A 15,489-nucleotide genomic window follows, 5' to 3' on the forward strand; every position below is an offset into this window, starting at 1 on the left:
GAACATACGTTGATTTCCAATGTCTTGGAATTAATTTTTTAGCAGCATTAATCATCATCTGTGTTAACGCGCGCCTTATTTGACATGTAACATTAGATAAGTCATTGAAAATCACAACCTGTGAGGTCGGTTCTAGTGTTAAACCTATAACCTTTCCAATCTCCAGGAAAATAGCTCTCCAGTACGGTTGGATTAGATCACAGTCCCACCAAATGTGAAGCATGGTACCCACCTGTCCGCACCCCCTCCAGCATCTATTGTTTGCAGTTTTAAACATGTATTTTAGTCTATTGGGGGTTAAATACCACCTCAACAGGACCTTTAGATTAGTTTCCATGCAGGAGGATGAGTGTGAGGATTTTGCAGTAAATGTCGACCACTGTTTCCACTGTTTAGGGGTTATCTGCCTGTTCATTTCTGTCTCCCATTTTCGGACATATATAGGTCTAGTAGGGAGGTGCGTGTCTCTAATACACTTATATATTTTAGATATTGTGCCTGATCCCGAGTAATTAATACCTGCACATATCAACTCGAAGGCAGTTAGCGGTCTTAGAAAGTCTGTTCTATGTTTGTGTGTATATATATAGTGTCTAACCTGATGTAATCTGAACCAAGAAGAGAAGCAGTTGTGGCCTCGCTCTTGCAAGGTTTGTCCATCTAACATTTTACCCTTCTGCATCAATGTGCCAATTGGGATAAGGTCGTCTAACGTATTCATCCCTCCAGCCCTCCGCCCCAATTCAACCTTGTCCTTTCCCAGTTCTGTGTTGTATAGTAAAGTAGTCAATGGGGAGTATGGTGTCGAAATTTTTTGGAATTTGTTTCTATAAGTTGTCCAGACCGCCCACGTCTCGTGAGTGATAGTGTATAGCCTGTTGGTTGCTATCGGTATGGTACTGGGTTGTGGTGCCCAGCATAGGCCTCCCATATGTGGTATATTCAGTAGATGACCCTCTAATTGGACCAGTTTTTTATATGAAAATTTATTTTGGTGGCACCAATCTACAATTCTACCTAATGATACGGCTGCTTTATACCAATATAAATTTGGTACTCCCAGTCCCCCTCCTTCTCTAGGAGTATACATAACATTTTGGGATATCCTAGGGGGTCTCCTCTGCCAAATGTAGGAGTTCAGAATTGTTTGTAACTTATGTATTTCCCTATTAACATTCCCCAGTGGTAGGGCTTGGAAAAGATAAAGGGCCTTAGGTAGTAACATCATCTTCGCTGCCGAGATCCTACCCAGCCACGATATATTTTGTTTGGGTAACCATCTAGAGGTTAGAGATTGGAATTCGGTTATAAGTCTCCCATAGTTAAGTTTACGTAGGGCAGTCTCACTTGAGGTCAAGTATACACCCAGATATTTCAAGGATGTCAAATTAATCTTATAGGGACTATTGTTTCTGATATCATCTAATAAATCTGTTGAGAGGTTTATAGGGTACAACTCTGACTTTGATGAGTTAACCAAAAAGTCTGAAAACGAGTTATAATAAGTTAATTCTGCCTGAGCCTCTTTAAGGGATTCTGCTGGGTCTGACAGTGTCATCAAGACATCGTCAGCAAACATTGCTAGTTTGTAAGAGGTATTTTGTACCTCTATACCTCTTATCTTCGGGTTAATACGAATCTGATCTCCTTTTATCTAGTTTTTTTTTTTATCAAGAACCATATTTGATTTCTTACCAAAATTTGTTTTTCTGTCAACATCAACATAGCGATTGTGGTTCTTTGTTCAAATCCTAAATATTTGTAAGCATTTCTTCTACATAATTTCAATATAATTGAAGCTTTTAGGTTTAATCTTAAGGCTACAAGGGATTTTAGGTAATCCTTTTAGTCTGTTCTTTCTTTTCTAAGGTCCACGCTCAAGTCGAAAGGCCTCTGCTCTTTTAAGATGAGGCTTCTGTATCGTATTTACAAGGCAGAGACAGAGTCATCTCTCCATTCCTTTACTAAATTCTAGGTGCCTGACATTTCAACAAATTTATTGTCCCGTGTTCATTACTCGTGGACTCCACAGCTTGTGTGTTGGCTCCCAGAAGTAATAGATTTGTGGGCTCTCACAACCTTACAAGAAAAAACTAAATTTCTTTCTAGGTGGTGAGAGCCCACGAGGCTTATCCTTTTTATTTAATCGTTTATTTTTCTGGTGACTGTTCTAGCTTCGCGTGTCATTTCCCTGTTCTGTTCTTTCCTACCCTTCTACTTCTCCTTACTTGGCAATACATTTGTCTGGCTAATCAGAGAGGTGGGAGGGATAGAATACTCTGGGAATCTTTGCCTCCTCTTAGTTGTCGTCATTGTATGCTGCATTAACGATCATTCATGTTTTAAATAACTATAGAACAAATAAATCTTTTAAGTGTATCTTTAAGATTGACATATTATTTTAATTGAAAATCTTGATTTACAGTATTTTAACAATCTCTTTATAAATAAGTTCTTATCTTTTTACTAGTTGTTACAAATCTGTTTGTTATATTTAAACAGTGCTATTGAGTATGTATAGACACTGTTTAGCATCTCTTTATATTTAATATTACTTTCTCTTGTTAGATTTATGTAGCATGCCAGTCAATGCTAATTGTCCTTGTGGGTGCTGTACCGGAGTATCATATTGACAATGAAGACATTCCTTTCAACAAAGAAGAGTTTACAAAACACGTTCACTTTGCTAATAACTTTACATCTATAGTTTCTGAGGCAAGTATTCTTTTTCTTTCCCCGTAAATGAAAAATGCAGTGTTTGTTAAGCTCAATAATGTTTATGTGTTTGTGTTTATTCTTTTCATACTGTTATTTTTTGTTCCAGATATTATGAATATAGTATAAGCTATTACTTTTCTAAACTAGCATCTCAACGTATACACAATTTTCTTCAAATGCAAATATATAGAATTAAAGTTTAATTGAAATAGCCTTTAAAGTGAAGGTAAACTTTGATGAATGAAAGCCCGTTTTTTAAAAATACTATTAAAAACAGGGGCACTTTGATTCATCAAAGTTTACAAAGCAGCTGTTTTGATTAAAAACTTACCTCTCTTCATTGCACAGCCAGATCAGCTTCCCCCACCCGGAGATCCTCTCTTCACAGGTCATCAATGACTAATCCAGCTTCCTCCAATAACGGCTTTCCCCCCAGGGTAGTCATTGCCTGAGGCCATGCCGGGATTAGAGGAAGCTGGATTAGTCATTGATGACGCGTGAAGAGAGGATCTCCGGATGGGGAAGCTGCTCTGACTGTGAAAAAAGCAAAGGTAAGTTTTTAATCAAAATGGCTGCCTTCTAAACTTTGATGAATGAAAGTGCCCCTGTTTTTAATAGTATTTTAAAAAAATGGGCTTTCATTCATCAAAGTTTACCTTCTCTTTAAGCTTGATTGTTTAAAGTAAGAGTAGTACAGTGCACCGTTATTTAAAATTAGATGCTTATTTACCATCACAGGACTAATTTAACCCCTTAATGACCACAGCACTTTTCCATTTTCTGTCCAGTTGGGACCAAGGCTATTTTTACATTTTTGCGGTGTTTGTGTTTAGCTGTAATTTTCCTCTTACTCATTTACTGTACCCACACATATTATATACCGTTTTTCTCGCCATTAAATGGAATTTCTAAAGATACTATTATTTTCATCATATCTTATAATTTACTGTAAAAAAAAAATATAAAATATGAGAAAAAAAATAGAAAAAAACACACTTTTTCTAACTTTGACCTACAAAATCTGTTACACATCTACAACCACCAAAAAACACCCATGCTAAATAGTTTCTAAATTTTGTCCTGAGTTTAGAAATACCCAATGTTTACATGTTCTTTGCTTTTTTTGCAAGTTATAGGGCCATAAATACAAAGTAGCACTTTGCTATTTCCAAACCAATTTTTTTCAAAATTAGCGCTAGTTACATTAGAACACTAATATCTTACAGGAATCCCTGAATATCCATTGACATGTATATATTTTTTTTAGAAGACAAGTATTGATCTAGGCCAATTTTGGTATATTTCATGCCACCATTTCACCGCCAAATGCGATCAAATACAAAAAATTGTTCACTTTTTCACAAATTTTTTCACAAACTTTCGGTTTCTCACTGAAATTATTTACAAACAGCTTGTGCAATTATGGCATAAATGGTTGTAATTTTTTCTCTGGGATCCCCTTTGTTCAGAAATAGCAGACATATATGGCTTTGGCGTTGCTTTTTGGTAATTAGAAGGCCGCTAAATGCCACTGTGCACCACACGGGTATTATGCCCAGCAGTGAAGGGGTTAATTAGGGAGCATGTAGGGAGCTTTTTGGGGTAATTTTAGCTTTAGTGTAGTGTAGTAGACAACCCCAAGTATTGATCTAGGCCCATTTTGGTATATTTCATGCCACCATTTCATCGCCAAATGCGATCATATTAAAAAAAAACGTTAAATTTCTCCAACATAGGTGTGTCCGGTCCACGGCGTCATCCTTACTTGTGGGATATTCTCTTCCCCAACAGGAAATGGCAAAGAGCCCAGCAAAGCTGGTCACATGATCCCTCCTAGGCTCCGCCTTCCCCAGTCATTCTCTTTGCCGTTGTACAGGCAACATCTCCACGGAGATGGCTTAGAGTTTTTTGGTGTTTAACTGTAGTTTTTATTATTCAATCAAGAGTTTGTTATTTTAAAATAGTGCTGGTATGTACTATTTACTCTGAAACAGAAAAGAGATGAAGATTTCTGTTTGTAAGAGGAAAATGATTTTAGCAACCGTTACTAAAATCGATGGCTGTTTCCACACAGGACTGTTGAGAGGAATTAACTTCAGTTGGGGGAAACAGTGAGCAGACTTTTGCTGCTTGAGGTATGACACATTTCTAACAAGACGATGTAATGCTGGAAGCTGTCATTTTCCCTATGGGATCCGGTAAGCCATTTTTATTACATAAAGAAAAAAAGGGCTTCACAAGGGCTTTTAAGACTGTGGACATTTTCTGGGCTAAAACGATTGATATATAAGCATATTTTATACTTCATAGCCTTGAGGAATTATTTTATTCTTGGGAATTATGTAAAATAACCGGCAGGCACTGTATTGGACACCTTATTCTCTAGGGGCTTTCCCTAATCATAGGCAGAGCCTCATTTTCGCGCCTCTATTGCGCACTTGTTTTTGGGAAGCATGACATGCAGATGCATGTGTGAGGAGCTCTGATACATAGAAAAGACTTTCTGAAGGCGTCATTTGGTATCGTATTCCCCTTTGGGCTTGGTTGGGTCTCAGCAAAGCAGATACCAGGGACTGTAAAGGGGTTAAATATAAAAACGGCTCCGGTTCCGTTATTTTAAGGGTTAAAGCTTTCAAATTTGGTGTGCAATACTTTTAAGGCTTTAAGACACTGTGGTGAAATTTTGGTGAATTTTGAACAATTCCTTCATACTTTTTCACATTTGCAGTAATAAAGTGTGTTCAGTTTAAAATTTAAAGTGACAGTAACGGTTTTATTTTAAAACGTTTTTTGTACTTTGTTATCAAGTTTATGCCTGTTTAACATGTCTGAACTACCAGATAGACTGTGTTCTGTATGTGGGGAAGCCAAGGTTCCTTCTCATTTAAATAGATGTGATTTATGTGACACAAAATTTAGAGAAAATGATGCCCAAGATGATTCCTCAAGTGAGGGGAGTAAGCATGGTACTGCATCATCCCCTCCTTCGTCTACACCAGTCTTGCCCACACAGGAGGCCCCTAGTACATCTAGTGCGCCAATACTCCTTACTATGCAACAATTAACGGCTGTAATGGATAATTCTATCAAAAACATTTTAGCCAAAATGCCCACTTATCAGCGAAAGCGCGACTGCTCTGTTTTAGAAAATACTGAAGAGCATGAGGACGCTGATGATATTGGTTCTGAAGTGCCCCTACACCAGTCTGAGGGGGCCAGGGAGGTTTTGTCTGAGGGAGAAATTTCAGATTCAGGGAAAATTTCTCAACAAGCTGAACCTGATGTGATTACATTTAAATTTAAATTGGAACATCTCCGCGCTCTGCTTAAGGAGGTGCTATCTACTCTGGATGATTGTGAGAATTTGGTCATTCCAGAGAAATTATGTAAAATGGACAAGTTCCTAGAGGTCCCGGGGCCCCCCGAAGCTTTTCCTATACCCAAGCGGGTGGCGGACATTGTAAATAAAGAATGGGAAAGGCCCGGCATACCTTTCGTCCCTCCCCCTATATTTAAGAAATTGTTTCCTATGGTCGACCCCAGAAAGGACTTATGGCAGACAGTCCCCAAGGTCGAGGGGGCGGTTTCTACTCTAAACAAACGCACCACTATACCCATAGAATATAGTTGTGCTTTCAAAGATCCTATGGATAAAAAATTAGAGGGTTTGCTTAAAAAGATGTTTGTTCAGCAAGGTTACCTTCTACAACCAATTTCATGCATTGTTCCTGTCACTACAGCAGCGTGTTTCTGGTTCGATGAACTAGAAAAGGCGCTCAATAAAGATTCTTCTTATGAGGAGATTATGGACAGAATTCATGCTCTCAAATTGGCTAACTCTTTCACCCTAGACGCCACTTTGCAATTGGCTAGGTTAGCGGCGAAAAATTCTGGTTTTGCTATTGTGGCGCGCAGAGCGCTTTGGCTAAAATCTTGGTCAGCGGATGCGTCTTCCAAGAACAAATTGCTTAACATTCCTTTCAAGGGGAAAACGCTGTTTGGCCCTGACTTGAAAGAGATTATTTCTGATATCACTGGGGGCAAGGGCCACGCCCTTCCTCAGGATAGGTCTTTCAAGGCCAAAAATAAACCTAATTTTCGTCCCTTTCGCAGAAACGGACCAGCCCCAAGTGCTACGTCCTCTAAGCAAGAGGGTAATACTTCTCAAGCCAAGCCAGCCTGGAGGCCAATGCAAGGCTGGAACAAAGGTAAGCAGGCCAAGAAACCTGCCACTGCTACCAAGACAGCATGAGATGTTGGCCCCCGATCCGGGACCGGATCTGGTGGGGGGCAGACTCTCTCTCTTCGCTCAGGCTTGGGCAAGAGATGTTCTGGATCCTTGGGCGCTAGAAATAGTCTCCCAAGGTTATCTTCTGGAATTCAAGGGGCTTCCCCCAAGGGGGAGGTTCCACAGGTCTCAATTGTCTTCAGACCACATAAAAAGACAGGCATTCTTACATTGTGTAGAAGACCTGTTAAAAATGGGAGTGATTCATCCTGTTCCATTAGGAGAACAAGGGATGGGGTTCTACTCCAATCTGTTCGTAGTTCCCAAAAAAGAGGGGACATTCAGACCAATCTTAGATCTCAAGATCCTAAACAAGTTTCTGAAGGTTCCATCGTTCAAAATGGAAACCATTCGAACAATTCTTCCTTCCATCCAGGAAGGCCAATTCATGACCACGGTGGATTTAAAGGATGCGTATCTACATATTCCTATCCACAAGGAACATCATCGGTTCCTAAGGTTCGCATTTCTGGACAAGCATTACCAGTTTGTGGCACTCCCGTTCGGATTAGCCACTGCTCCAAGAATTTTCACAAAGGTACTAGGGTCCCTTCTAGCGGTGCTAAGACCAATGGGCATTGCAGTAGTACCTTACTTGGACGACATACTGATTCAAGCGTCGTCCCTTCCACAAGCAAAGGCTCACACGGACATTGTCCTGGCCTTTCTCAGATCTCACGGGTGGAAAGTGAACGTAGAAAAAAGTTCTCTATCTCCGTCAACAAGGGTTCCCTTCTTGGGAACAATAATAGACTCCTTAGAAATGAGGATTTTTCTGACAGAGGCCAGAAAATCAAAACTTCTAAACTCATGTCAAATACTTCATTCTGTTCCTCTTCCTTCCATAGCGCAGTGCATGGAAGTAATAGGTTTGATGGTAGCGGCAATGGACATAGTTCCTTTTGCGCGAATTCATCTAAGACCATTACAACTGTGCATGCTCAGTCAGTGGAATGGGGACTATACAGACTTGTCTCCGACGATACAAGTAGATCAGAGGACCAGAGATTCACTCAGTTGGTGGCTGTCCCTGGACAACCTGTCACAGGGGATGAGCTTCCGCAGACCAGATTGGGTCATTGTCACGACCGACGCCAGTCTGGTGGGCTGGGGCGCGGTCTGGGGACCCCTGAAAGCTCAGGGTCTTTGGTCTCGGGAAGAATCTCTTCTCCCGATAAATATTCTGGAACTGAGAGCGATATTCAATGCTCTCAAGGCTTGGCCTCAGCTAGCAAAGGCCAAGTTCATACGGTTTCAATCAGACAACATGACGACTGTTGCGTACATCAACCATCAGGGGGGAACAAGGAGTTCCCTGGCGATGGAAGAAGTGACCAAAATCATTCAATGGGCGGAGACTCACTCCTGCCACTTGTCTGCAATCCACATCCCAGGAGTGGAAAATTGGGAAGCGGATTTTCTGAGTCGTCAGACATTTCATCCGGGGGAGTGGGAACTCCATCCGGAAATCTTTGCCCAAATTACTCAATTGTGGGGCATTCCAGACATGGATCTGATGGCCTCTCGTCAGAACTTCAAGGTTCCTTGCTACGGGTCCAGATCCAGGGATCCCAAGGCGACTCTAGTAGATGCACTAGTAGCACCTTGGACCTTCAAACTAGCTTATGTATTCCCGCCGTTTCCTCTCATCCCCAGGCTGGTAGCCAGGATCAATCAGGAGAGGGCATCAGTGATCTTGATAGCTCCTGCGTGGCCACGCAGGACTTGGTATGCAGACCTGGTGAATATGTCATCGGCTCCACCATGGAAGCTACCTTTGAGACGAGACCTTCTTGTTCAAGGTCCGTTCGAACATCCGAATCTGGTCTCACTCCAACTGACTGCTTGGAGATTGAACGCTTGATCTTATCAAAGCGAGGGTTCTCAGATTCTGTCATTGATACTCTTGTTCAGGCCAGAAAGCCTGTAACTAGAAAAATCTACCACAAAATATGGAAAAAATATATCTGTTGGTGTGAATCTAAAGGATTCCCTTGGGACAAGGTAAAAATTCCTAAGATTCTATCCTTTCTTCAAGAAGGTTTGGAGAAAGGATTATCTGCAAGTTCTTTGAAGGGACAGATTTCTGCCTTGTCTGTGTTACTTCACAAAAAGCTGGCAGCTGTGCCAGATGTTCAAGCCTTTGTTCAGGCTCTGGTTAGAATCAAGCCTGTTTACAAACCTTTGACTCCTCCTTGGAGTCTCAATTTAGTTCTTTCAGTTCTTCAGGGGGTTCCGTTTGAACCCTTACATTCCGTTGATATTAAGTTATTATCTTGGAAAGTTTTGTTTTTGGTTGCAATTTCTTCTGCTAGAAGAGTTTCAGAATTATCTGCTCTGCAGTGTTCTCCTCCTTATCTGGTGTTCCATGCAGATAAGGTGGTTTTGCGTACTAAACCTGGTTTTCTTCCGAAAGTTGTTTCTAACAAAAACATTAACCAGGAGATAGTCGTGCCTTCTTTGTGTCCGAATCCAGTTTCAAAGAAGGAACGTTTGTTGCACAATTTGGATGTAGTTCGTGCTCTAAAATTCTATTTAGATGCTACAAAGGATTTTAGACAAACATCTTCTTTGTTTGTTGTTTATTCTGGTAAAAGGAGAGGTCAAAAAGCAACTTCTACCTCTCTCTCTTTTTGGATTAAAAGCATCATCAGATTGGCTTACGAGACTGCCGGACGGCAGCCTCCTGAAAGAATCACAGCTCATTCCACTAGGGCTGTGGCTTCCACATGGGCCTTTAAGAACGAGGCTTCTGTTGATCAGATATGTAAGGCAGCGACTTGGTCTTCACTGCACACTTTTACTAAATTTTACAAATTTGATACTTTTTTGCTTCTTCTGAGGCTATTTTTGGGAGAAAGGTTTTGCAAGCCGTGGTGCCTTCCATCTAGGTGACCTGATTTGCTCCCTCCCTTCATCCGTGTCCTAAAGCTTTGGTATTGGTTCCCACAAGTAAGGATGACGCCGTGGACCGGACACACCTATGTTGGAGAAAACAGAATTTATGTTTACCTGATAAATTACTTTCTCCAACGGTGTGTCCGGTCCACGGCCCGCCCTGGTTTTTTAATCAGGTCTGATAATTTATTTTCTTTAACTACAGTCACCACGGTATCATATGATTTCTCCTATGCAAATATTCCTCCTTTACGTCGGTCGAATGACTGGGGAAGGCGGAGCCTAGGAGGGATCATGTGACCAGCTTTGCTGGGCTCTTTGCCATTTCCTGTTGGGGAAGAGAATATCCCACAAGTAAGGATGACGCCGTGGACCGGACACACCGTTGGAGAAAGTAATTTATCAGGTAAACATAAATTCTGTTTTTTCACAATTTTAGGTTTCTCACTGAAATCATTTACAATCAGCTTGTGCAATTATGGCACAAATGGTTGTAAATGCTTCTCTGGGATCCCCTTTGTTCAGAAATAGCAGACATATATGGCTTTGGCGTTGCTTTTTGGTACTTAGAAGGCCGCTAAATGCCGCTTTGCATCACACGTGTATTATGGCTAGCAGTGAAGGGGTTAATTAGGGAGCTTGCAGGGTTAATTTTAGCTTTAGTGTAGAGCTCAGCCTCCCACCTGAAACATCAGACCCCCTGATCCCTCCCAAACAGCTATCTTCCCTCCCCCACCCCTTTCTTTTATTTTTTCTCCAACATTGGTGTGTCCGGTCCACGGCGTCATCCTTACTTGTGGAATATCTCTTCCCCAACAGGAAATGGCAAAGAGTCCCAGCAAAGCTGGCCATATAGTCCCTCCTAGGCTCCGCCCACCCCAGTCATTCTCTTTGCCGTTGCACAGGCAACATCTCCACGGAGATGGTTAAGAGTATGTGGTGTTTAGTTGTAGTTTTTTATTCTACTATCAAGAATTTGTTATTTTAAAATAGTGCTGGTATGTACTATTTACTCTGAAACAGAAAAGGATGAAGAATTCTGTTTGTGAGAGGAAGATGATTTTAGCAGACAGTAACTAAAATCCTTTGCTGTTTCCACATAGGACTGTTGAGATGAAGTAACTTCAGTTGGGGGAAACAGTTAGCAGACTTTTCTGCTTAAGGTATGACTAGCCATATTTCTAACAAGACTGTGTAATGCTGGAAGGCTGTCATTTCCCCTCATGGGGACCGGTAAGCCATTTTCTTAGTTTCAAGCAGAATAAAGGGCTTAATATGGGCTATAAAACTGGTAGACACTTTTATCGGCAAAATCGATTGCTTTATTTGGGCATTTTATACATGTTTATGCTGGTATTTCACACTTATAAACTTGGGGAACGTTTTTTAACGTCAGGCACTATGTTAGACACCTTTTCCAGTCAGGAAGGGCCTTCCCAGTTGTAGGCTGAGCCTCATTTTTGCGCCATTACTGCGCAGTTGTTTTTAAGAGCAAGACATGCAGATGCATGTGTGAGGACCTGAGGATAGTTGGAAAAGTTCCTAGAAGGCGTCATTTGGTATCGTATTCCCCTCTGGGCTTGGTAGAGTCGCAGCAAAGGCTGTAGCTGGGACTATAGAGGGGTTAAAACTGTAACCGGCTCCGGTTTCGTTATTTTAAGGGTTAAAGCTCTGAAAATTGGTGTGCAATACGTTTAATGCTTTAAGACACTGTGGTGAAATTTTGGTAAATTTTGAACAATTTTTCACATATTCAGTAATAAAGTGTGCTCAGTTTAAAATTTAAAGAGACAGTAACGGTTTTGTTTTAAAACGTTTTTTTGTGTTTTACTGACAAGTTTAAGCCTGTTTAACATGTCTGTGCCTTCAGATAAGCTATGTTCTATATGTATGAAAGTCAATGTGTCTCCCCCTTCTAAATTATGTGATAATTGTGCCAAAGCGTCCAAACAAAGTAAGGACAGTACTGTCACAGATAATGAAGTTGCCCAAGATGATTCATCAGATGAAGGGAGTAGACATGGTTCTACATCATCTCCTTCTGTGTCTACGCCAGTTTTGCCCACGCAGGAGGCCCCTAGTACTTCTAGCGCGCCAATGCTTATTACCATGCAACAATTGACGGCTGTAATGGATAACTCCATAGCAAACATTTTATCCAAAATGCCTGCATATCAGAGAAAGCGCGATTGCTCTGTTTTAAACACTGTAGAGCAGGAGGGCGCTGATGATAATTGTTCTGTCATACCCTCACACCAATCTGAAGGGGCCATGAGGGAGGTTTTGTCAGATGGGGAAATTTCAGATTCAGGAAAAATTTCCCAACAGGCTGAACCTGATGTTGTGACATTTAAATTTAAATTAGAACATCTCCGCGCACTGCTTAAGGAGGTGTTATCTACTCTGGATGATTGTGACAACCTGGTCATTCCAGAAAAATTATGCAAGATGGACAAGTTCCTAGAGGTTCCGGTGCACCCCGACGCTTTTCCTATACCCAAGCGGGTGGCGGACATAGTGAATAAGGAATGGGAGAAGCCCGGCATACCTTTTGTTCCCCCTCCTATATTTAAGAAATTATTTCCTATGGTCGACCCCAGAAAGGACTTATGGCAGACAGTCCCTAAGGTCGAGGGGGCAGTTTCTATTCTAAACAAGCGCACTACTATTCCTATCGAGGATAATTGTGCCTTCAAAGATCCTATGGATAAAAAATTGGAGGGTTTGCTTAAAAAGATTTTTGTACAGCAAGGTTACCTTCTTCAACCCATTTCGTGCATTGTTCCTGTCACTACAGCAGCGTGGTTCTGGTTCGAGGAACTAGAAAAGTCGCTCAGTAGAGAGACTCCGTATGAGGAGGTTATGGACAGAGTTCACGCACTTAAGTTGGCTAACTCTTTTATTTTAGACGCCGCTTTGCAAATAGCTAGATTAGCGGCGAAAAATTCAGGGTTTGCAATTGTGGCGCGCAGAGCGCTTTGGCTAAAGTCTTGGTCAGCGGATGTATCATCCAAGACAAAACTGCTTAATATCCCCTTCAAGGGTAAAACTCTCTTTGGGCCAGAATTGAAAGAGATTATCTCAGACATCACTGGGGGAAAGGGCCACGCCCTCCCACAAAATAGGCCTTTCAAAGCCAAGAATAAGTCTAATTTTCGTTCCTTTCGTAATTTCAGGAACGGACCGGGCTCTAGTTCTGCATCCTCTAAGCAAGAGGGTAATACCTCACAGACCAAACCAGCCTGGAAACTGATGCAAGGCTGGAACAAGGGTAAGCAGGCCAAGAAGTCTGCCGCTGCTAACAAAACAGCATGAAGGAGTAGCCCCCGATCCGGGACCGGATCTAGTGGGGGGCAGACTCTCTCTCTCTTTGCTCAGGCTTGGGCAAGAGATGTTCAGGATCCCTGGACGCTAGAAATAGTTTCTCAGGGTTATCTTCTGGAATTCAAGGAACTACCCCCAAGGGGAAGGTTCCACATGTCTCACTTATCCTCAAACCAAATAAAGAGACAGGCATTCTTACATTGTGTAGAAGACCTGTTAAAGATGGGAGTGATACACCCAGTTCCAACGGCGGAACAAGGAATGGGATTTTACTCAAATCTGTTTGTAGTTCCCAAAAAAGAGGGAACTTTCAGACCAATCCTGGATTTAAAGATCCTAAACAAATTTCTCAGAGTACCATCGTTCCAGATGGAAACCATTCGAACGATTCTACCCACAATCCAGGAAGGTCAATTTATAACTACCGTGGATCTAAAGGATGCGTATCTACATATTCCTATCCACAAAGAACATCATCAGTTCCTAAGGTTCGCCTTTCTGGACAAACATTACCAGTTTGTGGCCCTCCCATTCGGGTTAGCCACTGCTCCAAGGATTTTCACAAAGGTACTCGGATCCCTTCTAGCGGTTCTAAGACCAAGGGGCATTGCAGTAGTACCGTACTTGGACGACATTCTAATACAAGCGTCGTCTCTTTCAAAGGCAAAGGCTCACTCAGACATCGTTCTGGCCTTTCTCAGATCTCACGGATGGAAGGTGAACATAGTAAAAAGTTCCCTGTCTCCGTCGACAAGAGTTCCCTTCTTGGGAACAATAATAGATTCCTTAGAAATGAGGATTTTCTTGACAGAAGTCAGAAAGTCAAAACTTCTAAACGCTTGTCAAGTTCTTCATTCTATTCCTCGTCCTTCCGTAGCTCAGTGCATGGAAGTAGTAGGATTGATGGTTGCAGCAATGGACATAGTTCCTTTTGCGCGAATTCATCTAAGACCATTACAACTGTGCATGCTGAAACAGTGGAATGGGGACTATTCAGACTTGTCTCCAGTGATTCAAGTAGATCAGAAGACCAGAGACTCACTCCGTTGGTGGCTAACCCAGGATCACCTGTCCCAGGGAATGAGCTTCCGCAGTCCAGAGTGGGTCATCGTCACGACCGACGCCAGCCTAGTGGGCTGGGGCGCGGTCTGGGAATCCCTGAAAGCTCAGGGACTATGGTCTCGGGAAGAGTCTCTTCTCCCGATAAACATTCTGGAACTAAGAGCGATATTCAATGCTCTCAGGGCTTGGCCTCAGCTAGCAAAGGCCAAATTCATAAGATTCCAATCAGACAACATGACGACTGTTGCGTATATCAATCATCAGGGGGGAACAAGGAGTTCCCTGGCGATGAAAGAAGTGGCTAAAATAATACAATGGGCGGAGAATCATTCCTGCCACCTATCTGCGATCCACATTTCAGGTGTGGAGAACTGGGAAGCGGATTATTTGAGTCGTCAGACATTCCATCCGGGGGAGTTGGAACTCCACCCGGAGATTTTTGCCCAGTTGACGCAACTATGGGGCATTCCAGATATGGATCTGATGGCGTCTCGTCAGAACTTCAAGGTTCCTTGCTACGGGTCCAGATCCAGGGATCCCAAGGCGACTCTAGTGGATGCACTAGTAGCGCCTTGGACCTTCAACCTAGCTTATGTGTTTCCACCGTTTCCTCTCATTCCCAGGCTGGTAGCCAGGATCAAACAGGAGAGGGCCTCGGTGATCTTGATAGCTCCTGCGTGGCCACACAGGACTTGGTATGCAGACCTGGTGAATATGTCATCGGTTCCACCATGGAAGCTACCTTTGAGACAGGACCTTCTTGTACAGGGTCCATTCGAACATCCAAATCTGGTCTCCCTCCAGCTGACGGCTTGGAGATTGAACGCTTGATTCTATCAAAGCGTGGGTTTTCAGATTCCGTGATAGATACTCTGGTTCAAGCCAGAAAACCGGTAACTAGAAAGATTTACCATAAAATATGGAAAAGATATATCTGCTGGTGTGAATCCATGGGATTCCCATGGAATAGGATAAAAATTCATAGGATTCTTTCCTTTCTGCAAGAAGGTTTGGATAAGGGATTATCTGCGAGTTCTCTAAAGGGACAGATTTCTGCTTTATCTGTCTTACTACACAAACGACTGGTAGTTGTGCCAGATGTTCAAGCATTTGTTCAGGCTTTGGTTAGGATCAAGCCTGTTTACAGACCTTTGACTCCTCCCTGGAGTTTAAATCTAGTTCTTTCAGTTCTTCAATGG

At 42.1% G+C, this 15,489-nt stretch overlaps 1 protein-coding gene across 1 annotated transcript in view; it reads left to right on the top strand.

The window, feature by feature from the left end:
• The window catches only part of LOC128639980 (solute carrier family 22 member 15-like), a 747,078-nt gene that overhangs the window by 37,133 nt on the left and 694,456 nt on the right, over positions 1 to 15,489 (top strand). Inside the window, exon 2 of the mRNA XM_053692271.1 lies at positions 2,569 to 2,715. Coding sequence (XP_053548246.1) covers positions 2,569 to 2,715 — 147 coding nt within the window. The remainder of the gene's footprint in view (positions 1 to 2,568; positions 2,716 to 15,489) is intronic.

This window comes from Bombina bombina, chromosome 9 (assembly GCF_027579735.1).
Source record: "Bombina bombina isolate aBomBom1 chromosome 9, aBomBom1.pri, whole genome shotgun sequence".
NCBI classification, from domain to species: Eukaryota; Metazoa; Chordata; class Amphibia; order Anura; family Bombinatoridae; genus Bombina; species Bombina bombina.